At 41.1% G+C, this 27,695-nt stretch overlaps 1 protein-coding gene across 1 annotated transcript in view; it reads left to right on the forward strand.

Annotated features, from left to right (window-relative positions):
• The first annotated feature begins 3,542 nt into the window (after window positions 1–3,542).
• Window positions 3,543–27,695, forward strand: part of man1a1 (mannosidase, alpha, class 1A, member 1) — a 161,224-nt gene continuing 137,071 nt past the window's right edge. Inside the window, exon 1 of the mRNA XM_039781595.1 lies at window positions 3,543–4,438. Within this exon, the coding sequence (XP_039637529.1) occupies window positions 3,929–4,438 (510 nt within the window). The 5' untranslated portion in view covers window positions 3,543–3,928. The remainder of the gene's footprint in view (window positions 4,439–27,695) is intronic.

Genomic DNA, 27,695 nt, shown 5'->3' on the forward strand with positions numbered 1-27,695 from the left:
TCCACTACCTCTCGACAAGTTTTACCAGCTTCACAAAAAAAAAGGATTATGTATTCCTCCACACCTAGAATACCACGACACCACTTGGGAAATGATGTTTCTTTTGATACATACATCATCAACAGCTACTCAGGTTGACAACAAATCCCACTGAAAAAGCCAACTTTGATGAAATGGCGCAGGAAAGAACGCCAGTTGTCAAAACCATTGCCACAAGAGACTCAGAGTTTAATATTGAGATGCCATACATTTCATCCAAGATTTAATTTTCTGCTTGAATTGCAGAGTGAGAAAGTAATCATACGGACGCGTGTCATCATTTAGACGGGTTATCATCCCAGAATTACAATTTCAATATGGCAGCACGCATCTGTCATCCCCCAGATTACACTTTTCATCTCAACGGTTCTCATCCAGCAGGTGAAGTAAAGGTGAAGTGCATTATATAACTGACAAAGCTTTCTAATGCAAATTGTTTTTTCTTTCTCTCACTTCAGTGATTTGTACAGGCGTGGCAGCTATTTGTTATACACAGGATGTATGGTATATCAATGTAAATGTTCAACAGCCAACTAAATAAGTTTACACATTCAAATCACACGGAGAAGATGATTTATTCAGTTGGAAAACAGTAGCAAGCCCTAATCAGTATCTGTAATAACATTGAACAAGTCCAAGATAGTTTTTTTTTCTTCTTCTCTCTCTGATAAAACTCCAGTACTAGCTGTGAACTAATCACAATCTCTATTTAGGTATAAATTACATGTTTCATGCGTATAACTGACTGGTTCCTCAAACCATTATTAGCCACCAAGAGAGACAAGTGAAATGATTGCCATTCATCTCCTACATTCGCACACAGACTAACAGAGGATCAAGGATCTCCTCAGTAAGTGCATGTGTGCATTCACGCATGTGTGCATGTGCTAATGCATTAAGGGTAGTTTTTTTTTCGTCCATTTGTTAAGTCTATGAATATTAATAAAACACCCTGCACAAAGTAGATGAGGTTTTTCAATGGTGGTCAACGGTGTATTGTGGGGAGGGTCGCTCGCCATACCTCTGCATAAGAAAGTCCAATGTTTTTCTTTATGATTTTGAATAAGAATGGTATTGGAATTTACCCAGTGTGCGTGAGTTATAAAATCTTAGTGATAGATAATATAACTCTGCTGTAGCTTTAGGGTTTAGTGGCCTCTTCTTTCAACATCAACAGCATGGCAATCGGTAGTTGGATTGAAACCACGCCCCCCTCCTTCTTTCACAAGTGACCAAACACATGATATAGTCAGAAGGTAAGCCGATGAGGAATGTCATGGCTGGGGGGTTAACACTAAAGACCCCAAAAAATGTCCTGCTCCACGATCTTGTTCTACATGCTAACACAATTAGACAATAGAAGGGCAAGGGCATGCCCTATCTTGCAATGTTAACAAAAGTAAGAAAATAATTGTGTATCCGCCCCCTGATTCAGATCCACTCTAAAATATAATGGGTTCTTCCTTGGCCCATGCTACATCCTTCCACAATGTTTCATGAAAAAAAACATGACCTCCTTCGCAGAGATTATAATAAATAAGGATGGTTTATTGTGTTGACCAAAAACCTTCTAATTAAACATGCTGAGAATACTTTTAATGTCAAAAGTGAACTTACAGAGCAACTTGGACGTGTTGGTAACTATTCTAATGCCTTGTATGTACAATAGGATGCATACATTAAAATGTAGCCTATTTTAAAGTCAAGGTTAGTAAGAGAAATGAAAGTTATATGACTAATGACTAATAGCATTGATACATTTTTGGAAATGATAAATAGTAAAGGTGGAATAGTTAAACGATGGTCTTCACTGCTGCGTTTTCAGACTTATCAGATAACATTGGAGATATTAAACATTTGTCTTACTCTCAACAAATCCCATGAAAAGATTCATACCAACAACGTGTTATTAGTCTGTCTCTCAATCTTCCCTGCCTGTCAATGGCTTTCTAACTTTAACTCAAAATGTACTTAAACGTAAAGTTTTAAAAGTAAAAGTCATAATACTGTCAATTATGTTATTGGATCAGTATTTGTATGTATTAATATATAAGTGGGCCTCAAATGGTGTAGTTGGTAAAGGTTGAGCTAATTTTAACTACTTCATATAATTTAAAATAATATTTCGCACATGTACAACGTCAGACAGGTGCATCGGAGGGGGGCAAGCAGGTCAAAGGTCCCATCTGAAGATGGTCTAGCACCGAAACGTTGCCTTCCATTAGACTTTATATATTTTTTGCACGTTAGACTGTGTGCTGGAGTTTCTTTGCTACAGTAGTTAAAGGAGAAATCCGGCGCAAAATGAACCTAGGGGTTAATAACAAAGGGGTTAAAGTCGACCGTTCTCTGGGATATGTTTTCCCTACATGTAAACCGAAGCATTGAGAACTTTGTAAGTGTACAGACAGTTTATTAAAATGATAGTTTATAAAGACAGTAATAAACTCTCTGTACACTTACAAAGTTCTCAATGCTTCGGTTTACATGTAGGGGCCCTCATTATGCTACTGTGGAAGTGTGGTGCTATTTTGAGCCTTGTTAGTGGTATAGAAATAGCGATTTCTTTTCACTTTACCAGCCCCCGACGACTAGCATTATAAGCTAATTAGCGGTTTGCGCTAAAACTGGTCACATTCGATTAGCATGAAAACATATCCCAGAGAACGGTCGACTCAGTACAAATGTGTTATTAACCCCTAGGTTCATTTTGGGCTGGAGTTCTCCTTAAATGTGTAACAATAAATCTTATTGTAGGCCATAAACTGATCATGTTTTGTTTGTAAAATCTTAATTTTTTTTTAAAGATACATTTTTGGGCATTTCAACCTTTAATGGATAGGACAGCTAGATATGAAAGGGGAAAGACATGCAGGAAATTGACACAGGTTGGACTCGAACCCTAGAACTTCTGCGTGGAGGAATTAACCTCTCTATATATGTGCGCCTGCTCTATCAACTGAGCTAACCCGGCCTCTTGTAAAATCTTTATCTGAAAAGTAACTAGTAGGGTAACTACAGATCTTACATGAATGTAGTAAAGTAAAAACATTTTTCAAAATGTAGTGGAGTAGTAGCATAAAAGTAGCATAAAATTAAAATACTCTACTTTATTTGTCCCTTACTATGAAGTAAATGTAGCCTACCTGCTTTCAAAAACTGGCTTTTAGCGCTAATTAGCAAGTGTTGGCATGCCAATATTAGAAACTGAGATAAGCTAGTTAACATGGTAAATATTATGCCTGCTTATAATCAGCATTAGCGTGGATGTATACTTTAATTTGGTTAGTTCAGTTTTTGGACAAGGATGGTAGCTCCATGGCACAGAGGAAAAGGCAAAAAAACAGGCTAGTTAGTAAGGTCAATTCATTGTTGGTGTGGGTCTATTCATGCTTTTTTGACAATAAAGAACCATCTAGAATTTACCCAGTGTGTCCTTAATGTCCCTTTACAAACTGTAACTTTGTCCAAACTCAGTCACGTTGTGGTGCTTTCTGTTGTTGTTGTACGGTTAGTAGAACACATAAAGCTGTAACCGCGGCTGTCAACAGCTTTTATACTAAGCCGTTGGGAGGACACGCCCCCCGTGTTCCCACCACTCACAGGGCAGAAAGTGATTAGCTCATCGCGGCTGTCAGTCACGCCTATCTACCGTTGCTTCCTGTGTGAGCCACTGGACTCGTCTGACTGCACAGAGTCTCCGGTATGGGCAGCCGTCTAGTCTTCAACTTTTTACTGGAGATTTTACCACAGTTACTGTACATTTGACACGGTTTATAACATCTGAAAATGGATTTCTGATCGGAATAACCCGAAAGTGAGTCCGAGTGAGTTCATTCGACCGTTTAAATTCATATTTTTGTTCGAGTTGTTGAAGGAAGACGGGAAAATGCCAGTTGCAACTCTTCTGCCTTTTACCGCGACCCCGAATAGGAAGTCTGCCAGCCCGACCTCATTCAGGTTGACAGAGAAATTTATTTTGTTATTAGTGTTTAGCGCTTTTATAACCCTCTGTTTCGGGGCCATTTTCTTCCTGCCGGACTCGTCCAAGCTGCTTAGCGGAGTTTTCTTTCATTCCTCCGCGGTGGAGACCAACACCCGCACCGGTCCGGACAGCAGCGACCCAGGTTCGGCAGTAAACGAGGAGAGGGTCCTGGCCAAAATCAGGAAAGACCACGAAAAAGCTCTGTTAGAGGCAAAGGATATCCTACAAAAACGGCCCGACGAGATAAAACAAGACATTAAAAAGGAGAAGGAGAAAGTTCCAATGGAGAGTATGGGTCAAGGTGGGAAGGATGACAATAATTTACCTATCGTTGAGTATCACCGCCCGCCCGGGGCGACTGGACGCGAACCTCTGGACCCCGAAACCAAGGATAGACGGGCTAAAATCAAAGAGGTAAGGATCTGTTGAGCTCACGCACTGTTCGCTCTATGGGGAAAAAAAAACACGTCACGCCAAACTCTGCCAAATAATCAGACATTTTAAATGTTTCTCCGAATTTGGCAGTTGCTATTCATTGTAGAACATGACTAAACAGCTGACACGTATCTATCAGATTCCCTCTACAATTCGGCGCACATATAATACACCAAGGACCACTAAAGTGTATTACATTGCAACTTTTACATAATGTTTGCTTGGTATCTCGAAAGTGCTCTCCGCCGAGAGCTGTGGCAATAAGTGTAGTGCATGCTACACCAAATATACAACTTGTGTTTTTTATTGAATCAAATCTGTCCATAGTGGATCACTTGTAGCCGAAATGCGCAAACATTTGATTGTGTTTCGTTGAAGAGCTTATGCCATGCTGTGTTATCTACGTACACCTGCCGGTGAATTTGACACGTTGATTTAACAGCCTTTTCAACGGCATTCGGCGTGACGTTTTTTTCTCCCTCCACGAAGCCCCCGCAGCCTGTTCCCGGGGAAAACCGAGGAAAGCATGCAGGATCCACCGCCCCCCTCTGGGCTGATATACCTGTCTTTCAAGTTTCCCCCCCATGTCAGGACGGTAGATACGGGGCTGATGCAAAACCAGCCCGGATCGGTCATCACAGTGGCATTCATATGGATGCGGAAGATTGAACACACCTTTTTAGCCTGTCACAGATCTTAATACATGACCTACATTCATAGTCGTAACCTGAATATTGGATATTTTAAGATAATCATTAATAATAATAATAAGAATAATAGTAGTGTTAATAAGTGTCATGACTAATTGGAGTCATGATTCGGCCTCATATTATATTTATTTACAGGGACACAGTATGACTTTCATACAATAGCCTATGTGCCCCCTGATGTCGTATCATTCCATATGGTGAAAGCAAAACGGTAGCCTTGTAGTCTGCAGCAGGGTGAAAAGCACCAACAGGTAGCATGTCTGGTATTATTGTGTTGTGTCACTGCTGTGTGTGTGTGTGTGTGTGTGTGTGTGTTGGTTTTTGGTGTGTGTGTGTGTGTGTGTGTAACCTAGTTAAAAAGCCCAGTGGTGATGTCTCAGAGGTGGTTTCAGGTGGCTGCTGATGGTGTTCAGTTGCTCTGTGGTGTTATGATCTGCAGCTCTCTGATATGAAAAATATCCGCACTAAAAATCGTCACCAACTCTACATTGAGATGAGACCGATATCTTTTAGTGTTTATTTTTGTAAGGAGGAGTTTTACCATGGGGCTTGTGAGGAGCAGTTGCCGTAGATCTGCTCAGTGAGGTGGCTTGATTTCCATTTACTCATTCGGGTGGTTGACTGGTAGACTCAGCAAAGGACCTTTTTTGAGTGAGTGAGTAAGGTTTGGTGAGCACGTCATGTGGCTGTATAAACATTCAGATGGACTGATTTTTGCCTTTTTTATTGAAAATCATTTGAAAATGAGATTACTGCAGGTCATTGTGGCCCACATCTGATATGAAGGAGATATGACTTCCCTAAACAGCCTCCACGCCTGTGGGTCTATGGTCACTCGAGACTAAATGAAATATCACAATAATGTTTTTGACTGAATACCACGGTATCAATAATGCAATCATAGTCAAGGATGACCTTTTGTGCTTTCAGGAGATATTTGAGAAGATTAAGAAAAGCAATCATTGGTAAGACCAATCAGCTATTAAAGTCTAATAAGTTCCGAAAATCCTATCGGGTATGCAGCTTCAAGACCTCGAAAAGACAAGATTGAACTTTACCACAATATTATGTTAACCAGAATTCACTACACTGTCTCATATCACAGCATAATATTTGATTTATTTATCGCTCATCTGGCATGTAAGCGGTGGTAGTAAACACTGCCCTGAAACCTAAAAAGATCCCTGTGTGTGTTTGGTATTAAAGACACACTGTTTGAAATTGTGATGGGGCATTATTCTGACCTGAAGATGACATCACAAGCCACTGAAAGGTCATGCTGTGCATGCGGTATTAAACTCATCATGTCAACGAGGGGCCATACTGTTTACAAATTACAGTTTTCCGATAGTGTGCATCCTCCTGCCAACTGGTTGACGTCATATCGACAGAGGTATCCCAGGTATGAGGACTTAAAACACAGAGCCAACCGTATAAAAAACTTATGCAGTACTTCGAAAGATTGTTCCGAGTCCTTACTGTGCTAAAATACCAGCGTTTAAAGTGGAATAAGATGGCATTATTTCTGGCTTTAATCTGAAATTGTAACTGTTTACTTTAAAAATACATTCGCTTAATTTATAGTACACATTGTGAATTTAAAGTAGGATTGGGCATCGAGAACTTGTTCCAACTTGGAATCGTTTAAAAAAATACGATCTTTTCTTTATTGGAGTCGTTTTGACTCTGATCATCGGTTCCAAATTTAACACACGCAAGTTTTGGTTTCCGTGGCGGCCACCGTACTCCCAGGCGCTGGTTGTGCTGCAGCCACGGAGCACAGTAAGCGGCGCTCTAAAGTGTGGCTTTATTTTACGTTGAAAAACCCCCCGGAGAAACTGTAAATCACCATTGAATAAAAATACAAATGTTTCTCTTATCTGTGACATAAGACCCGGAATCGAAAGGAAGAATCGGAATTGGAATCAGAATAGTTAAAATCCAAACGATGCCCAACCCTAATTTAAAGCACCCGGCAGAGCCCCTGAATCCCAAATATTCTCCCTCTCAGCCCGCTGTGTATGTTTTGAAATGTATCTGTGAACTGTGTGACTTTCCAAATGACAACAGAGAGATGGAAGAGAAGTCAACGTAACATCGGCCCCGTTGAAAAAAGCAACTGTTTTTAAGATTTAAGATTATTTTTGTTTTTGTTTCGTTAAAGCGGATATATGCGTTTGTAAAGTGCAGTGGAAAAACAGATTGTCTTGCTCTAGGCTATTTTATTATTGTTATTATTTTTTTTTTGCTGGCCAAGTATTAAGTTAATTTAAGTCTGAAAAGGTACCACTGGTGCTAAAGGCATCAACAGGCCGAATCTTTCCTCAAGTTGAAGCCGCTTTTTGAAAGATTTAGTAGGACCTCCAGCAGCATTACTGACTCACTATTTACATTTAGGGTCAGAACATGTTTTTTTGTTGTTGCTTTAAACAGTAAAATAAGCACATTTTAAGCACTGATTTCTTGACAAAAGTGCCACCATTTGCCAAGATAAATGGCACAGAAAGGTTCCGAGTTGTATTTTTCTTGAAAAACAAAATCAGTTGTTGAACGTTTAAATCACGGGACCAAGGTCACTGCGCGGTTCGTTAAGATGGCATCCCACCCACATGTGCATTACTCTGGCTCTTAATTCCTTTTGATATGGCTCTTACAACTGTATTAGATTACCCTGACTGATCACGTTTCACGCAGCTATAAGTAAGCCTAGTCCTTTATCACGTCAGGGCCTTTGGATAAAGCCGTCGGCCTTCATTTTGGCCGATTTGACATGTTGAATCGGAAAGCGGGCACTGCCGGCAGTCGTACTCAAATGACCAATCTGATTGGTAGAGTGCTAACCCGGAAACGAGGAGCGTAATGACTAGAGTCTCTCAAAATCGGAAGAAAATCTTTTAAACTGACCTTTGTCGATCTGAAATTAAGACAGATTCAGCAGCTGCACGGCCTATTTCTCTCTGAAAATGTTTTCAGAAACACGTTTCGGTGAACTATTTTAGTACAATATGAGATCGTATTCTGAACGAGCCGCCATGACGGTCTGTCTTTGAATTTCTGGAGAAACCAGACCCACATGACATGTTCGTCCAATCAGATGCCGGTTTGGACTTGGACCAACTTGGGGACACCGATCAGTCTGACTGCCTTTTCTGCTAGGGGTGGGAATCACCAGAGGCCTCACGATACGATATCATCCCGATACTTATGCCAAGATACGATATTATTGCGATTTTAAACATATTGCAATATTTTGCGATATATTGCAATGTATTTACCTTTTTTCCAACTTCAGATTTTCCCCAATTTCAAATGATGTCCCGAAAAGGACAATTTTGTCAACATCTGTTTTATCTAAAAAGATACATTTCAATATTTGGTCATCTCACTTCAATTTTATTGCTGCAAAATGGGATTGTCAAGCAGACAGACTGACCAACACATATGTCATAAAAGATCGATACTTGGCATCTGTGTATCGATACAGTATTGCCACAAAAAATATCGCGATACTATGCTGTATCGATTTTTTTCCCCCCACCCCTATTTTCTGCCGAGGGTTGGCCGTCTGGTCGGTGTGTCTGGGCCTTAAAAGACCGTGTCAGAGTAACCATTCAAGTGCTCACCATCGACACCAGTCGCCATTCTGGTTTGACAGCTGTTGACATTGTGAGGTTACTGTGCGGTTGCAGAGGAAAACAGGACTGGCCATCTGTAACTAGCAACATCCTAATCTCTGTTTGCTCAAAGTAAACCCACAGTGTTGCAGAAGCGCTCCATGGCAGTGCAATATTCTATGACAGAAAAACTAATGCAAACGTCTGGCTTCCAACTGCCAACCTAATGAAGCAACTAATGAACACATTTTAAAGTTAGGGGAGAAAGTGTAATGCTTTTGAACTACAAGAGAAAGACCCAGCGGTAGTGGTGTTTTTAAATCTACTCAGCATGACCCATGCTGTCAGACACATTTTTGCAACTAAAATGTCTCAAAAACCATACGCAACATAACCTTAATACGTAAAAAATAGGTACCCATAAAGATTATGAATAAGAAGATTTGTCTTTTCACATTCTGTAAAAGCAGAGCTGTATTTTTGACAAACGAGGTTCTAAAAACGTTCCACTGAAATCCAAGAAAGTGGCGAATTATTAAAACCGAAGTCCACGGACTTATTGTGGGAATCAGCACGTTATCAGCATGCTAGCTTAATAGATGTAGTTTTTAAAACGGTAGTTTAGATCAATTCTAAGATAAATCTCTCCTTAAGCAAACCGCATCATCCTGTCAGTGAAGCAAATTTGATACGGCACGTTAAAGTAAATGTTGCCTGCTGTGTCAGCAGCCATCCCTCTTCCATTAACATTTTAAGATTAGACAAAATAAACAAGGAAAAAAGTAGAGTGGTTTTAACAAACCGGTTCAGCTTGTAGTTTGGGTAAATATTGAGTCAACGGCGTTGGTTCTGATTAAACAGCAGTGGCAGTTAAGACAAATATCGGTGAGTTTTAATTTTTTTTACCTGGTCTCAGTATTAACTCGAGCCTCGCAGTGGTCATCTTAAAGGTTGTCTGGTGAAATGCGTGGAACCTGCAGCTGTGTTCTGCTTTTGAGGAAATAATTGGACATGCTGGTTATTGTCATTGCATAGGAATACAACGCAATTAAGCCCAGTTCAGGAAGCTTTTAGTTGCATTATAATTATGGACCAGTAAGAATAGTAGCAGCATTAATAGATAAAGTAATAGTATATCGATATCTCTTAGTAATCGGTTGAGTTCCACCTCAGCATCTTATGTCGACACACCAGCAAGGTTTTTGTTGAAAAGTCTGTTCTTGCTTTGCTGAGCTCCTTTTTAATATTCCAGTACAAAAATAGCATCTGGTTAACTTGTGCGTATTAATAAAAGGGCATATAGACTGACATCATTTGCAGTCTTAAGTGATGTGCCAAGGCAAATTATTATCACCTTATTCAGATACTTTCAGCTTTATTTCGACATAGATGCGTCTGGCACGCTTCAGGCTTCCCCTGCAGACAATTTCCCCTTTTTGAAACCACACCGACCTACTCTTGCATGCTCCCCTTGAACTCAGGTGGCCCGGTGTTACTTAGTCGACGCTTCGAGAATGATTTGTAGGGATGCCGGCTTCCTACTCAACCTCTCCACCATCTGACCCCGTTATCCAGGGATCTGCCCCGCCGTGTTGTGGTCTCAGTGGGTGAGTGTTGTGTATGTGATGAGCAGAGGACGGGCTGCAGGGGTGCTCTGTGAAGGATAAAGGGCTTGTTGTGAGTGACCACCACAATCAGCTAAATCTGTTTGTCTGCTTCTAATCAGAGTCTCTCTGGAGAACCCCTCCTCTTTGCAGTCTTTGGAGGCGAGAGCAGTGTGTGTGTGGGGGGGAGGGGTACAAAAATCAAGGTAGATACAGGGGCCGTCCACACGGAAACGTTTTTTTGTGCAAACGCACATGTTTTGCATCGTTTGGGCCGACCGTCCAGACGAATCCTGGAAACGCACTGCCTGAAAACGCACTTTTTCGAAACCTGGTCTCAGGGTGAAAAAATCCGAAAACGGCTCTTGTTTGGCTTCGTTTGGCTTCGTATGGATGGTAAATATGAATCCCTATTGATGATGTCATCGCCACACCCCTCTTTTACACCCTCTCCCACGGCCGCTGACGCACACAACTGCGGTGAAGCTAAGCGAGCATGTCCCGTCTCCATGGTCAAACCAGCTCACTTCATCTAAATACTGTGTCTCTGCTCCCTGACCCTTCCCTCTGGATTCTACACAAGATATATTGCTAACGTTATGTAGCCAACGTTAAACATCGCTAAAGCAGCTGACCGCTCCAGCAGCGAAGTAACGTTAACGTTAGCTGCTATGGCTATCTGTTTATAAAGTGGAAGTAGACAATTTATCAACTAGCTAGCTAATCTGTCTGCTTATCAACTCCCTGAACGGATTATAGTAACTTTTACCACGGCTTATTGTAGAAAGGCTACTGCAAGAAAAACGTATAGATTATTAAAAAGACATCATTCATGGATCATTGATGTTTGTTTGACTGCCGATGTTAGAGCTAGCGAACGTTAGCGCGCTAACGTTAGCTCGCTGCTAGCGCTGCACAATCATGCAAAATAAAAAGCAATCCAACAGCACATTATACAACGTAAACAAAGACATTTTCTTGCGGCAGCCTTTATAAAATGAGCAGTGGTGAAAGTTATTATAGTCCACGGATGTATTAAGAGAAAATGATAATCTAGCTAGTCATGTTATGATGGGAAGTGGAAGTGACTATGCTCTTCTTCTCCGTTTTTTGGTGAATTTCTGTAGCAGAAACAGCGCCGCCTATAGGCCTGGACTATGAAGTAGCGTATTGAGTCATTTACAAGTGGATTCGTTTGGACGCAACTATTCTTGAAACGAATCCAGGGAAGACGGGTAAAAAAAGATCGTTTTGGTACGTGTGGACGGGGCCGCAGGCTGGATGCTGGATGCTAGAACACCTGCGTTATTTGACACCGTAAACTTCTGTCTTCTTTGGTAGTAGTAACGTGTTTCTTTGTAGCTTGGAGTAGATTACATTTCAGGATTGTTACCATACATAGCACCCCTGGAACATATCACATCATATCATATCATATATCATATTTGGAGCAATGTTTTCCCTTCAAGGAATTGGCATGGTGACATGATTGTTTTTATTTATTTTTTAACTTTACCCCCCAATTTCACCCATTGTGAAAGACTGTGACTGCAAAACCCTTGTTAGCAGTCACAGTCTGAATAAGTTAATGGGCGACCTATATGAGAATGTGATACGGCTGTGCAATTAATTGAATTTTGATTTAAATTTCGATTTTGGCTCCCAATGATCACCAAAATAGTATAATCGAGAAAAAACGATTATTTTGCCATGTTTTGTTTTGCAAGAACACTCTTATTTTGTCTTGTGTTCTGAAACACACGCGCATGCGCACATCCGCCCCTCCCGAAGCCAGTCAGGGAGGCAAGTCGTGTGCTGTGCATATCATCCGCTGGAATTTAAAAACTCAGCGCGAGTAAAGATGGCAGCAGCGTTTGGTGAGCAAAAAAAGGCAAAACCAACTCCGTTGTCTGGGAACAGCTAACGTTAGCTAACCCTGCGGTCCCTCTGCTGTAGTCTACGTTGTATTACCCCGACGCGCTGTATTCACTTACTGTTTAAAACCTTTTCCAGCTTAGTGGGGGTGCATAGGCATACTGCTGAAAAACAACATGAAAAAACATAGTAATGTTTCCTCAGCATTTAGTTTTGTTGTTGAACTGTATGTAAATGAGCAGGGACGTTAAATCACCTGTTTCACGTAACGTTACTCTAAGGAAAAATACTCTTAGGAAAAATCTATGTGGTACGTCTATGTGCTGGATTTTTCCTACGGTTAGCTAGCAAATAAGCCCACTGACGGCGACATTATTGTTGATATTTTGGCCCAATGTTTCGTAATGCCAGTAGTAGTGGTCATAGTGAGTGAACGTGTGATGTGAGATGCACACTGTGTTATGTCTGTGGAACTGTTCATTAGCGGTGTAACGTTATGTGTGATATCTGTAAAGCTGAACCGACTCAGTAGTAAAACAGATTTTATTCTGATCCAAAGACTCTTTCTGTGAGATAAAGGACACGAACAGCTTATACCCTGGACACTATCCATCATATCCAAATGTTAATGAGTAATCGTGTCAAATAATCGTGATTTCAATATTGACCAAAATAATCGTGATTACTATTTTTTCCATAATGGAGCAGCCCTAGAACACAAGTGGAACTGAACTTTCTTTGGTAAATATGTCATTAGATTCTGTGTAATTGCAGTGTACTTCTGGAATTAGCCTTTGCTCACTGGAGTTTCTAAGCATTTATAAGCAGAAATGAATCTGTGAGAGTATATGAATAGGTTACACGCTCGGTAGACCTGCTGCGTCATATTATTCACACTTCCTTTATGAAACTGGTAACAGTATATGTGCTGGATTTGAGTCTAACTGGTGTGTAACGCCCTGCTATGCCATGAACTACTACTATTTCTAGTCACCGTTCCTTTATCTTTATTGTGACTATTACGCCACTGTTTATCACAGCCCCAACCGGCACCGTCAGACACCACCTACCAAGAGCCTGGGTCTGTCCCAGGTTTCTTCCTTAAGGAAGTTTTTCTTACCGACCGAGGTTTCTTCCTATAAGGGAGTTTTTTTTTCGCCACTGTCGCACTAAATGCTTGCTCTTGGGGGAATTACTGGAATTGTTGGGTCTTTGTAAATTATAGAGTGTGGTAAGGTGTCTTGAGATAACTCTTGTTATGATTTGATACTATAAATAAAATTGAATTGATTTGAAACCAGACCATTGAGCTCTTGAGAAAAATGGCAATAACAAACTTAAAAATGATGGTGTTGGTCCAACTTGGTTTTGGAAAGTTGTGAAGTTACATACATATCACAATCACAGAGGAGACCCTTAAAGCGCCCATATTATACTCATTTTCAGGTTCATAATTGTATTTTAAGGTTGTACCAGAATAGGTTTACATGGTTTAATTTTCAAAAAACACCATCATTTAGTTGTACTGCACAGCTCTCTCTCACTGCTGTAGATCCTCTTTTCACCTGGTTTCTGTTTTAGCTACAGAGTGAGACCTCTTTTCTTCTCCTTCTTCTGTACTATCTTTGATTGCACTCGCACATGCTCAGTAGTTCAGATGTAGATCATGTCAGCTAGCTAGCTCCTTAGAAGTAAAAGACAGGCTGTTTCTCCAACTTTGGTCAGTTACAAGGCAGGATTAGCTGGGAGACTTCTAAATGAGGGAGCACATGTAAGTAGTTCTTTTGTAGATTATGGTGAACTTGTGTGTGTTGTAGCAGTGCTTTGCTATTGAGAACGAGGTACCATGCTAGTGTTAGCATTAGCATGCTAACGCTACGAGCTAACGGTTGCGGTTAGCCACCTCGTTTCGGATTGTGACGTCACAGTCCGAGCCGATTTTGAACAGCTCACCAGGAGACTGAAGGCAGAACACATTCAGAAACCTTATCTCACTCAAAACAGCATGGATGGATTTGTTTCAAAGTTTGTATGTGTGTGGAAGCACCAGAGACACAAAAGAACACCCCAAATACCAGAAAAAGTGTTTTTTTCATAATATGGGCACTTTAACAGCAGAAATGTCTCCTGTGTGCACATTGAATCCAGTTACCTCTTGGCTTGCCCAACAGATTTCTATACTCATTACCTATTCTAATTTTGACACTTGATCTTGCCTGTTCAGGATGCTTAATAACAGTACTACTGGAAAAACTATGGGAACTACTCCTTGTTATCCATTCGGTGGATCAAGTATCAACCAGATGCCACAGATCCACATAAAATACTGATTTCTTTTATCCTTTATAGAATGTTTTATTCTTTTTTTTTTGCTATCCGTTTTATCCATTAAGTTGCAGTGGGCTGCCAGATTCGGGTCTTAGTTCCACCACAATTCTTGGCTCCATGTTACCTTCAAATAAAAGTGATCCCAATGATTTCCACAGTCAGGTTAACAAAGTTTAAATTGGGGAAAAACAGAATGCTGGTATCAAAATGCATCTCTACTTAAGAGTAAGTGAGGCAAATGACTGTGTCAAATGCATTGGTTGATTTGAAATCTTCATTCAGTTAAACTAAAATTACACATGTAATCTATTACACTATATACCGGGGACCTGGACCCCCCCTCAGTGACCCTGGGGAAACCTGGAATTGCTCTAAAAACCACAGCTGAGGCTCTTATTTTTTTAAATATGACAGATTTGTTGCTAATTAATACATACAGACTCACCTTCTATGCTCTGAGCAACCGCTGCTGTCCTATCTGGCTCGTTGTGTGTGTGTGTGTGTGTGTGTGTGTGTGTGTGTGTGTGTGTGTGTGTGTGTGTGTGTGTGTGTGTGTGTGTGTGTGTGTGTGTGTGTGTGTGTGTGTGTGTGTGTGTGTGTGTGTGTGTGTGTGTGTGTGATGAGGTGAAGCTTGTTGCTGCTTAAGTATGCAGATGTGATGCAAATGAGCATTTGACTAGCCATAAGGTGTTTGCAGTATTTACTCCTTTCAGCTCACCATCTTTAAAGGACAATCACTTAACACCCTGTCAGCCCGTCACCGCTGTCAGCCTCTGTGCTTCTTTGAAATGCACAAACACACTTACAAAGAGGAAACTACACACACACACACACACGCACACGTGCACGCACACTCGCGCGCGCGCTGTTCAGGGAGCTGTGGATTAGCAGCCGTCGAGCAAAGATGAAACCTTAATCTTCCATCTCTCCCCTTACATCTCTACATGCCTGTCATTTCCTCCCCCCTTTCTTTTCTTCTTTCCTCCCCTTTTTTCTCCTCCCTTCCCTCTTCTTCATCCTCACTTTTGTGTTCCTTCTCTCCCTGCTTCTCCTCTCTCCTTTTCTGCTTGGCTGTCTTCAGGATACAGTTTAGTTATTTTTGCCCACTCCCAACACCATTGTTTTCCTACTCTTGCGTGCATGTGTGGGTGCCTCTCTGCAAGCGTGCATACGTTTCACCAAACAAGCCATTTTGCCGCTGCCAGCCTTTTTAGAGCCTGAAAGGAAATTCTCTGTTTTTGTCTCTTTCGGCCTCTTTTTTTTCAGGCTAACTCGGCAGCCTATAAGTCCTTTTTCACTATCAACCATTTAAACTAATTGCCTCTGGTTCCCTGGTCCCACTTCTTCTTCTTTGTTTTCAGAGTGGAAACCAGACGTGTGTGTCAGAGTTACTGCTGCCCCCTGTGCTTTCTTTAATTGTCTAATGGCTATAATAGCTGTTGCTAATGACCAGGACTGCTGCTTCCTGCACAGTATGTACATGAATGTACCTGTGAATGATAATGTAGACAGAGAACTCCTTTCAGTCTCACAACGGACGCCGTGTTTATTTCCGATGCTAATTGTAGCGAAGGTATAGCGAAGTCATCAATCGCTGCATTTATGTGGAACTTTTTAATCTCAACAAGAGCCCAAGGAGAATAGAAATGGCTAATGTAAGTACGGAAAGAAATGTAATTCTTCAAATATGTTTTCATGATGGGGCGGCCTCTAGCTCACCCGCAGTCCCGCAGCGGCCCGGGTTCGAATCCGACCTGCGGCCCTTTGCTGCGTGTCATCCCCCATCTCTCTCCCACCTTTCATGTCTATGCACTGTCACTATAATAAAGGGAAAAGCCCCAAAAAATAATCTTTAAAAAAAAAAGGTTTTCATGATTTGATTAAAGGAGGAACGTTCGTCTTCAGACTGCTCTCAACTTTTAGAACATCTGTACTCGGTCTTTGCATACTTGCCCATTTTAGTTAAATCAAAAGGTGTCACAACTGTTCTGGTGGTATCATGAGGTTTAACCCCTTTGCAGAGAACATAAGGGAGAGTAGCGTCTGGTTTACTACTTCTTTTCTAAATTAACACAAATCACAAAAGACAAATTGACTACTGCACTGTTCACTATGAAGTAGAGATGCACCGATTATAACTTTCTAGGCCGATTCCGATTTTCTTTGAGTTAGGCCAGCCGATACCGATTTTAGCCGATTCCGATTTCATTTTTTCTAACCACTTCTAACACACAAATATTTATTTTCTATCTTTTCTTTAATAGAACATTTTGCACAGAACATCGACATTTTTTGAACAGATAATGGATCACTATAAAATAGAGCGGAAACACAGCGGAAAAGTTGAGAGAAAGGAAAAAGAGTGTGCTGTCGCGTCCGTGTGTGCGTGCGTCCTTGAGAACTGTAACTCGTATAACTTATGTTGTCAGTTAACTGTAGCATTGACTGGCATGAAATCGGCGTATGTCAGACTGACCTGCCGGTCGCCGGTCATGGCCGAGCACGTGAAAACCGGCCAATTCCGGTCACCGGCCGGTCTATCGGTGCATCTCTACTATGAAGAGAATCTTAAAACCTCCAGAATCAGTGACGTTAACAGCTGTTTTGTTTTTACTTTATGGAAAGCATGTGCTTTGACTACAGTGGTTGGGGTATGAGCTCATTTTCTAGTTTAAATGGTACGAGCAGTTATGTGCACGGGTGTGGGAAACAACTCGATTCATAGTCGTTTTTAATTTCGAAAGACCTGTACGGTGTTTTGGATAACAATGGCTTCCCCTGGTTCGAACATTGCAGCAGAGAGGCTGTTCTCCACTGCTGGAGATATACATTTTTAATAACAACGCAGATGAGCTCTCCCCTTAAATCTTTTCTCACTAAATTTGTTAATATTTTCAGTAATGTTTTGGTCAGGGGAAACATTTAATAGGAAAATTCCACCATTCTAATACATTCATGAGGGATGAGATTGAAGGAGACTTTCACAGCAAACATTTGGCTGACGCACTGAATGTAAATGGTCGATGTTATAAATTGGAAATTGCTACTGTAATATATCAGGATGTCCCCCCCCGTGAAGACAAATCATGCTGTACCTGTAGCCCAAGGCCAGTACACTGGCTCAGAGTATAAGATCCAGGTAATGAATATTGTAAAGAGTAATAAAGTCACTGTAAATATATAGTCCTAGTGGATGGCCCGCGAGGCTTTAGATATTTTAAATCCATATATTAATATGGATTGTTAAAGCACGGCTCTTAGAAAGTCAGTGTGGATGGATTGGTCCACTGGTTGAGTTTCGGGGTTGTACCGGGGGAGGAGGATGAATGGACTCATTCTGGGTCTTACGTTTGTTGCCTCCTGGCTCTCAAGGAGGGAATATAGACTCCAGAGTGACTGATGGGGTCATTTTGCATACACATAAACTGTCAGTGCATGTATTTGTCTATACGTGTATGTGTATGTGTGTGTCTTGTAGACTTTGCAGAGTCCATCCATAGCCAGAGGCAAGCCCCAGCATCCCACACACCACAGGCCTTTAGATGGGGGTATATTAAGCTTTATTGTCCATGGACCGTATCCATCTCCGAGGTACATCCAGCGCTTTACTGCTGTTACTGGGTCTACTGGATCTATCCCAGCTTTGCTCCTGCTCATGCATAGTCATTGTGCATTGATTTGGAAGTGCACAGAGCAAAATAAATTAGATGGATTCATTATTAGAACTATTACATAGTACTTGTGCTATAGGTCAAGGCACGAGCAAGCCTCAAAGCGTGGATGGGAAACTGTTCAAGCTAACACGTCGGACTATACTGTACATGTACAAGATACCAAATGAAAAGCACACACATACTGTCTCGCTGGGTTTTCTGCAGTACTTTGCAGAAAGCTAAGCCTCACTATCATGATTATTAAGAATGTAGAAGAATGTATGCCTATAGTTAAGCATACTGTATTTAAAAATAATCTCCTTAAGGGGTTTACATTCATTTTTTGATTTTGGGAACATGTATATAATGTCAAGGTATACTTTAGAGTTTTTCAAGATTTTTTTGTCTGTATACCACTTGTTGCATACAAGTGGTATACATTGTAACCCCCTGTCAAAATCGTTTTTGGATGTCCAAATTTTGGGATGCTGAGAATTGTATAGTGTTATCTCTACAATGTCAACAGTAGGGAATTAGCGGTCTGTTGTCAACCTTGAAAAAAACTTTCTTTGTTTGTTTTAGCTTTTTCCACCGTTTTAAATTGTAAAATTTTTCTTCTACACATTTTCGGCGCTTATTTCTACGTCTCATATTTTCTGATATAAAACAAAAATTGAAAACTGGTCAATTTGACCCGAAGTCAACGCAAGGGTTAAGTGCATTTTTGCCTTAAGCTTAATTTTGTGTGTTGTGATGCATGAAGGTGCCAGGTGGCCCGCGGAGGTTTGAAACGTGCCTTCGGTCATCCGATGGAAGTATGATCAGTCAGTCAGACTGATTTTGAAATTAGTGCCTGAAAAAGGCTAGCTAAATGAAATGTCAATAACAAGTCATCAATAACCCTTCAGGCTCCCTCCACACACCATTACAACCACCTGCGTTTGATGCTTCAGTCCAGTCTCCCTTCCACTTAAAGCTTGTTTTTAAGCTTCTAAGATCTCATAGTAAGCCAACCATCTACAGCAGCCAAACATAAACTGCTGGACATGCACTTAAACTATCAAAGAGCAAGTCCAAATAGAGACATGTTGTACTGCTAGCCCAACATCACAAAATAGATTTTTTTGGGGTTGGGCAAAGGGAAGTCTTGTTGTGTTAGATTTTATATGTTCCCCGCTCAGACCTCCTGTATACAGTCTGACATTTTCAGCTAAAGGTGAGCTTTGGAGCTTTGCTTTTCTTTACCGAATCCTATCAATACGCCACAGGTTTTGGTCTGCACTTGATTATGGACCTGGATTTCTGTGTTTGAGTGTGTTTGAGTGTGTGTGAGTGAGTGTGTGTGTGTGTGTGTGTTCTCTTCCTCTCCCTTGCTGTGGCCAGCTGCCTATTGACAAATTCCAGTAGCTCTACAAATGTGAAGCCAGGTTTTATTTGGTGCACCAGGCAGTTATGAGTGCCCCCTGATTTGGTTTCTCCTTCTCTTTTTTCACACACTAATTTTCTTTCTGTTTTACTCACTTTCTCTTTTTGTCTTCGAAACTTGAGTCCTTTTATTTTTATTAGAATGCTTTTAGGCTCTTACAATAAGTTCCTACATAGTGGCTACAGCCTTTTATTTACAGCAACTTAAGAGATAACTTTGATTCAAAAGGGGGCATTATTAGAGACGGGATTTGAAAATCTACTTATGTGAGTTTGATCATATTTTAGTGGGAAACCTTCCTATTTTCTGCCTCTATTTACGGTGTTAATTTGCTCCACTCTTTCGCCATCTGTTTCACATTAACACACTTCCAGCAGTTCAGAGGGCACAGTCCCTTTCCCTTTGCTACACGTTTTTTTTATTGGGAAACATCGGCAGGAAGTGTATGAGAGATAATCAGATCCCCGCTTTCAACCCAGCCATTTCTAATACGGAAAATGTACAGTATTTTCATTCAGAAAAATACAAACTAGAATTCAAGAGCATGGGAGAGAAGAATGAGATGCCTCACAGGGTTCCAGTCTGGGTTCAGACAAGGTATGTGCATACTGTAGCTTTTTGGATCATTAGCAGTCTACAGTGGGATTGCAGTGTATAATGTATGCTGAGCAGAGCGGCCTCTCAGCCTCGTGGGTCATTGGGTGAACACACATGAAAAATGTATTGGCCGGTGTTGCCATTAAGGACCATGCCTTGTGCATTTGTCCTAGCCGTTGGATTAGGTAGGCCGGGAGGTGCAATTTGTCTTGTCTTGCTCAGAGCTAACACCCTGTTAGCTCATTAGCGTTCAGCAGAGGTTAGTCATTAGATTTACTATCGCTTCAGTATCATGTGTTATATTGAAGAATGAACACAGTTAGCATAGAACAACGTGAAACCAGAACAAATTGTAATTCAGTTTAAAGATAAAGGGAGGAGGAACAGTGTTTAGTCAAATTTATACAAAAGTTGTAATGACAAATACATTTAAGCTTGAACTTTAACTACAAAAGAAACATCAGTAGGGCTGGGTATCGGTTAAACGTTTACGATACCGGTTCCTCAACAATCCTTTTTTTCGATACCAATTTCATAAAATCCATTTTAACAAAAAGAGATGACATTACTGGAATTGTTGGGTCTTTGTAAATTTTAGAGTGTGGTCCAGACCAACTCTATTTGTTAAGTGTCCTGAGATAACTCTTGTTATGATTTGATACTATAAATAAAATTGAATCGAATTACACATTACGGTACTAATTTTAATTTTTTAGCTCCTTTACACCTATGTGATGCACACTGTAGTCAAACCTCTGAAAATACAACAACACACACATGTGAGCCCCGTCTCTGTGCGTAGAGTTTTACCTGCATGCCTCTACGATGTGTAGACAGCCACTCACTAGCATTATTAGATCTTGGTAGAAGCATGCTGCGTGCTTATTGGCTTATTGTCACTGATGAGATTTACTCCTGTGGTAGAAATCCTAATACCTAGGCGAGATCTGAAATGAGGCTTCATCCAACAAAGTCTTTTAAGTATATATTCTTTGCGCAAAGAAGGTTCAGTTCATCATGAGAGTCTGAGAGAATGAACAAAGAGCCTCGGAGAATCACTTGCTCATTAACCCTCTAACAAGCTGACAGAAAGAGGGAGGGGGTCAAATGAACAGCCCTTCTGACTATCAGTCCATCTGATCTGGGACCGAAATGGGAGGTAGAGAAAAGCCAGTCTCTGCACTTTAGATAAACAGAAGAATAAAGTTAGGCTATAAAGTTAGGACCGTACATCAAATAGGGGTAAAAAGTTCACACAGCTAAACACTAAAAAACGTCAGTGGTAGGATATGTTAAAAGACAAATATGTGATTTTCCATTACACTCCTTAGGTATCTGAATTTGGCATTGAATGACAAGGCATTCTCAATACTACGGAGGTAATTCGATCGGTGCCTGAAAGTATCAAAGTTTGGTACCCAGCCCTAAGCATCAATATAAACTAATGGCGTGTTTCCATTACATGGTACCTGCTCGACTCTCCTCGACCCCACACACACACACACACACACACACACACACACACACAAAAAAAAAAAAAAAAAAAAAAAAGCACACACAATGAAACAGAACTGACACTTCGCTGCAACACAAACAACTATATTTATTCACACACACAATGAGGCATATTTTCTGTTATTGAACTGTATTTTTTTAGTTACTATATAGGCCAACCTTGATCTTGACATATAGGCTAAGCATTCTGTAGCAAATAACAATAAACCCACTATTAATTACATTATCTTAATGCAGTGTCACTACTTCAGCATTTAAATAATGCACCTAAAATACAAACGTGAGCAAGGCGTCAAGCAATCGCTATTATATCGAATCAACAGCTACGTGCAATTTAGCTCGCAGGTGAAGAATACAAACAACGAAATCACCAGCTAACGATGAACTGACACCATAAGTTATATGATTTACAGTTCTTAAGGACATCGTACACACACACAATCTCAACTGGCTTGTCATCCAGACAGCGTCTCTTTTTCCTTTCTCTCTTTCTCTGCGGCTTCGCGGTGTGAAGCGCGTGTCCGCGCTATTCTCCGACATGCACTCTAACAATGCAGCCCTATTTCTAATACCGTGGGGGGCAGAAATGTTGCCGGGGGGGGCGCCACGGCTGCCTCCAGCTTCTTTTGAAACAAAATTTGTCTTCTGGCTGCATGCTGAGAGTCAAAAACAACACACCTTTGACGTGGTGTGTGTGTGTGTGTGTGTGTGTGTGTGTGTGTGTGTGTGTGTGTGTGTGTGTGTGTGTGTGCGCGTGCGTGTGCGTGTGCGCGTGCGTGTGCGTGTGCGTGCGTGTGCGTGTGTGCGTGCGATGTTAGGTCACAGCAGTTTCCTGTGGCGTCGCTATGACAGCCAGCCACACTCGCCTCACGCATGAGGTGGTACTAAATCTGCAACGGTAGAGCTGGTACTAGCAGTGGGTAGGCGCCATAAATCACTAGATGCTTCCTAGGGCAGCCTTAGTTAACCTGTCCTCATGTGGCACACAAAGCTAGACAGGAGCCAAGTAAAGAGACTCCACCTTTATGATTCTTAATGCCATAGGCAACAAGTTGCAGCACGAGCATGTTAATATTTGGCCAACCGATCTCAACGTGAAGGAATTTGTTATTGTCTGTTCTCACACAAGACCTGTGTTGCTGGATGTGTTGCGGGACCGGAGAGAGAATTAAAGTATGTTGCTGACAGGAAAGGGGGGAGGTGGAGGAGGACAATTAGGGCTGTATTAGCACTTGCTAAGGTAGAGACAGTTTAGTAGTGTTACTTGTCTCGATTAGAGGAGTTAACATACTCTACTGTATATTGTTCAAAGTCAATAACTTGTATATTAGGGGTAGGACACAAAACAACAATATTGTGATATGTTGTCTTGTGATACTGAAGCATATTGGAGGTGTTTTTATTTGCTGTACTGCAGACTGATCTATCGGTTTAAATAGCACTGTAAACGCAGATAGCAGAGAACATTGATAGTCTGCTGCAAAACGACAGAATTTACAGCTAACTTATGACTGCGTGTGAATACATCATTCTGGGAGACTTTTCCTCACTTCCACCTGCGTTTACATACAGACTTGTCAATGTAAAGATAAATAATAACTCAAAAATTCCCCGAAAATCTACTTAAATGTGTCGGGTGGGCAGCCAAATCTATTTTAAAATGTTTTTTTTTTATTTTATTTTATTTATTTTTTTATTATTAAGGTCTTATTTGTGGGAAGAGTATGAAAACATTCCCAAATGGATGTTTTTCTCCTATTGACATTACCTGGGATGTGAGCCAAAATTCAAACCATTATGCCCACATCTGTCATTTGAGACGAGCTCTTTGTGTATCATTGGCCTGTCATATTTTCCTATTCAGGTTTATGTTACCATAGACTCGGGTCTTCTGTTCATTCGGTGGTGTGTTTTGAAGTTGGCCCACCTGGCTACACTTGCAAAGGCACATCTGTGACGTTTGCTCACGGCCCGTGCAAAGGCCAAAGACCGAAATTTGCCACTTCACATCCTGTCAACAAGTCGCCAATTTATGTTTTGTCAAATACAAGCTTCTAAGTGTTGGCACAAACAGGCTGGCTGCTTTCAAAAGCTTGAGCTGGTTTTGGATTTGGAAACCCTTCAGGCTGCGAGCCTTCAGAGGCGATGAAGTATTTTGTGACCAAGCCTTGTAGCCCACCGATGGACATGGAGGAAAATTCTCCTGGATATTTAATATTAACGTGTCCCAAGCACTCCGGGGGTCACGGTCGGCTGATTCTCTCGCCCTAATCCAATTCAGTCTAATACCCAGAATCATAGGCCGTCAGTCACATACTCCATTTATTTTTCAATCTCCACTTTTCTCCTTTTTCCATCTGCGGACGAGCGTTTTAACACTGCAGGCTCTCCATCCTGCATATTGTATCAGCTAAGGATCTGATGATAATCTCATGGTAAGATGGGAGATTTAAGGACCATAAAGTTCTTATTTTCTCTCTGTTGGAGCAGTGTTGGAATACGAAGCATCCTGACATCACGTGCACCAGCATCATTCATGCAACAAAACCACCATTTCTTTATAAACAAACAAAAAAAAAATAACAACTTGGTCATAATGTTTATGTTTCATTGAGAATTTCTAATTTGGTCCATCAGATATATGAACATGGATACTACCTACTGTCTAGGGTCGCTCATCGTCACGTTGTCTGCTTGACACATGGTTAAGGTCTACATCTTCTTACAAATCGACAGGCAAATTGAGCAAGAGGACAGCGTGAGCTCGAGTCAAGGTTTACATACTTGAGCGGCATTTCCTTCAGTTGCGTTAGCAGTTCTCCAGTAATTAGGGTCTGATTTACTAAGGTTGCAGGTAATTACACAATCAGCAAATGGGGCCTGTCCTCTGGGCACGCTCTGCAAGTGATAGAGAGCCTGAAAGTTGCAGTATAGTGGTGGAATTTGTGCACGATCAGCAAGATCAGAAGTAAAGTCCGAATGCAGTCCTGCTGAAACCGAAATATCTGTTTAATGAACAAAGGACATTCCAAAACATTTACTGAGGACACACTTCAACTCCAGTGGGGAAAGAAACAAAAAAGATTGCTTTTTAAAAATCCACGCCCCCCTCTGTATAAATGTCTAACAAAGTGAGTGCAGCGGGCCCGAGTGCATTAGCATCTCAGTGAATGCCAAGTTTAATGACCACACGGCCATAACTCCATGTTCGCTCTCTTGTTTTGGCATTATAAAAAGTCATTTGGTGTTACTGCTTTGTTTCTCTTTCTAAGAAGCTTTTATGTTGCTCTAGAACTCATCCACCGCTGTCACTATTGTTCCCCTATACTTAAAATTGACTCACCACATTCTCCCTTTAAGTTACCTTACTTAAAACCTTTTCCTTCTCTCTTGCAAAACAACATTGCAATTTGTGGAGAGTGCTCTTAACCTATTAGGCTAATCACAAATCACAACTCGGATGACACTGAAACCTAAAAAGCATCTAAACCCCCATACATACACACACACACACACACGCACACATTTTAATTCATGTTAAAACTGCAGTTTGTTCTATAACATCAAGGTTGACAGGTGAGTCAAAGTACACCACCTCTTCTTTGTCCCCTCTGTGCTTTCCCCCCAGTGGTTTGAACTCCAGTTTTGATGTGGTATGTTTTCCTCATTTCTCCCAGACACATGCGTTGGCTGTGTGAGGTTGTGTGCCCAGTTCAATTTACCGGGGCGAGAGAGGCAAGCCAAGCACACAAACTAAATTATTCAGCCTGCATTCCGCAGCCACTCTAACACACTCGCGGAACAATGTGCGAGTGCGTGTGCGCGTTGTAATACTGGTCATTATGCACAGTTGGATACTACATATTTTGATAATCATTCACTAAAATGGACTTGATATGCAGGGTTTATGAAAGTGTGCATTCTGTGAACTCAATTGGAAATATCGTGTCCGACATGCAGTCATTAAGTTGACAAATAGAAAGGTCGACAATGAAGACACAAAGAGGCTCCAAAGGCTATTGAAAGCGTTGTGTCGAAAGTAATCGTTGTATTATTGTTGTTGTTGTAATGTCTGAATAAATTCAATTCAGACTCCATAGCAAACCACTGTAGGATTAAATCAGTCCTACATCCATCACATCAGAGGTGGAACACTCTGGATGGACAAGATCTGATTTCAAATAAAAGAACATTATCAGCATCTAACGCATCAGTGCTGCCATAATCACACACACACACACACACACACACACACACACACACACCCACTCTCTCTCTCTCTCTCTCTCTCTCTCTCTCTCTCTCTCTCTCTCTCTTCAGACAGTCTATTATACGCTCAACACCTGTTTTCATAGCCACAGGGTGAAATTCTCACTTGATGTGGACCATTATAACCTGTGAACATGAGTCTTCCAACACAAACAGCCATGGTCGAAGAAGCCCTGTGGCACTAAACGGAGCAAACCCCCGCACCTTTCTGTCCAACTGTTGCCTTTTGTGTCTTTTTCCGATGCCACTGGCTCTTCTCATGCCAGACATTTTATCTCGTCATAGCAGGAAAATGCTAGTATGTCCAATACGATTAATAAAAGGTTATGTTCCTGTTTTGAGTGAGCCAGTAAGCCACGCCGGTGAGTCAGCACGCACAATACCAAGGCCGTGGTATCATGTCCTCCCACAGGTTACATTTCCTAACACCTGAAGCCGGTGCCCTCACGCTACCCTCTCTAAATGGTGTCTTTACTTTAATGGTCATATTTATAAACTCAGCAAGGCATCCATGACCCACTGGGGCTACTTGCATAGCCTGTGATCTGTGTTTGTACCACCGCAGGGTAGGTTGTTGACGTTCAAGAGACCGCTTATTGGGTTCCCTCTTCGGACTTTTAGGTATTGTTGCAGATTTGGCATTGCAGAGGACAGAGTTCATACGATTATTTGTCTTTCATGAGACTGCAAGACACCGATAACAACCAGGATCTGCATTTCATTTTTACAAATGATCCGACAAAACCCACACACTCGCATCAAATTCTCAAGCTTACTGTAGCTGAAATCCCCCCCCCACCCCTCCCCTGAGAAGCTGCTGGTGTCCTTTTTTTTTAAACTGCCTCAAAAAGCCACATCTGCCCTTCTGAAAAGTAAAGATTAGGATTGAACTGATCTGTTCCACAAAGAAAAGGCTTCTCCCCACCACTGCACTAATAGTAACAAATGGAAGACTCTTAAACTGTTTTAGCTGGCTAAAGAAGATGCTGCCCAGCTGTTAAAATAGAGGAGCACGCCACATAAGCTTCCAGCTGGGAACTTCACCAGACGATATCTCTTACAGTATGTCTGGGACAAAAATACAGCCACAGAGAAAAGGCTTGTTTTGTAAAAATGACTGGACTGCAACTTGTAAGACTTTTTGCAGTGAGCAAACAAGAGTCCAAACATTGTGAACTGAATTTAGTAATTGAGCAGTCATTATGGCTGGGACCATCCAGGTATTTTTTTAGGTAATAAATTAGCGTAAAAGATTAGAAAATGCCATGGCAACTTTATTATCCCTTTTTTAATGTGTGGCTTAATTACTCTGGAGTGGAGCGAATCTAATTTGGTCCACTTTGTAGTGGAGACGTGGTATAATTATTACATTATCACAAGTTTAAATATCACTACCAAGAAAATATTGGGGCACTTTGAATATGGCAAGAAGAAATACCATAGAATAGAGGGAACTGAAGGGGTTTGATTTAGAGTTTGGATTCTAGGGCTTCCATTTTTATGTTTTGAGTGTAAAGCTGGAAAGATTAATTATTAGATAATTGATGAATCAGTTTGAGTCATTTTTCACATTTTCCAGCTTCCTAAATGTGAATATTTTCTAGGTTCTTCACTACTCTGTGACAGTAAACTGGATGTTGCGGAC

Source organism: Perca fluviatilis, chromosome 18 (genome assembly GCF_010015445.1).
Source record: "Perca fluviatilis chromosome 18, GENO_Pfluv_1.0, whole genome shotgun sequence".
Classification (NCBI taxonomy): domain Eukaryota; kingdom Metazoa; phylum Chordata; class Actinopteri; order Perciformes; family Percidae; genus Perca; species Perca fluviatilis.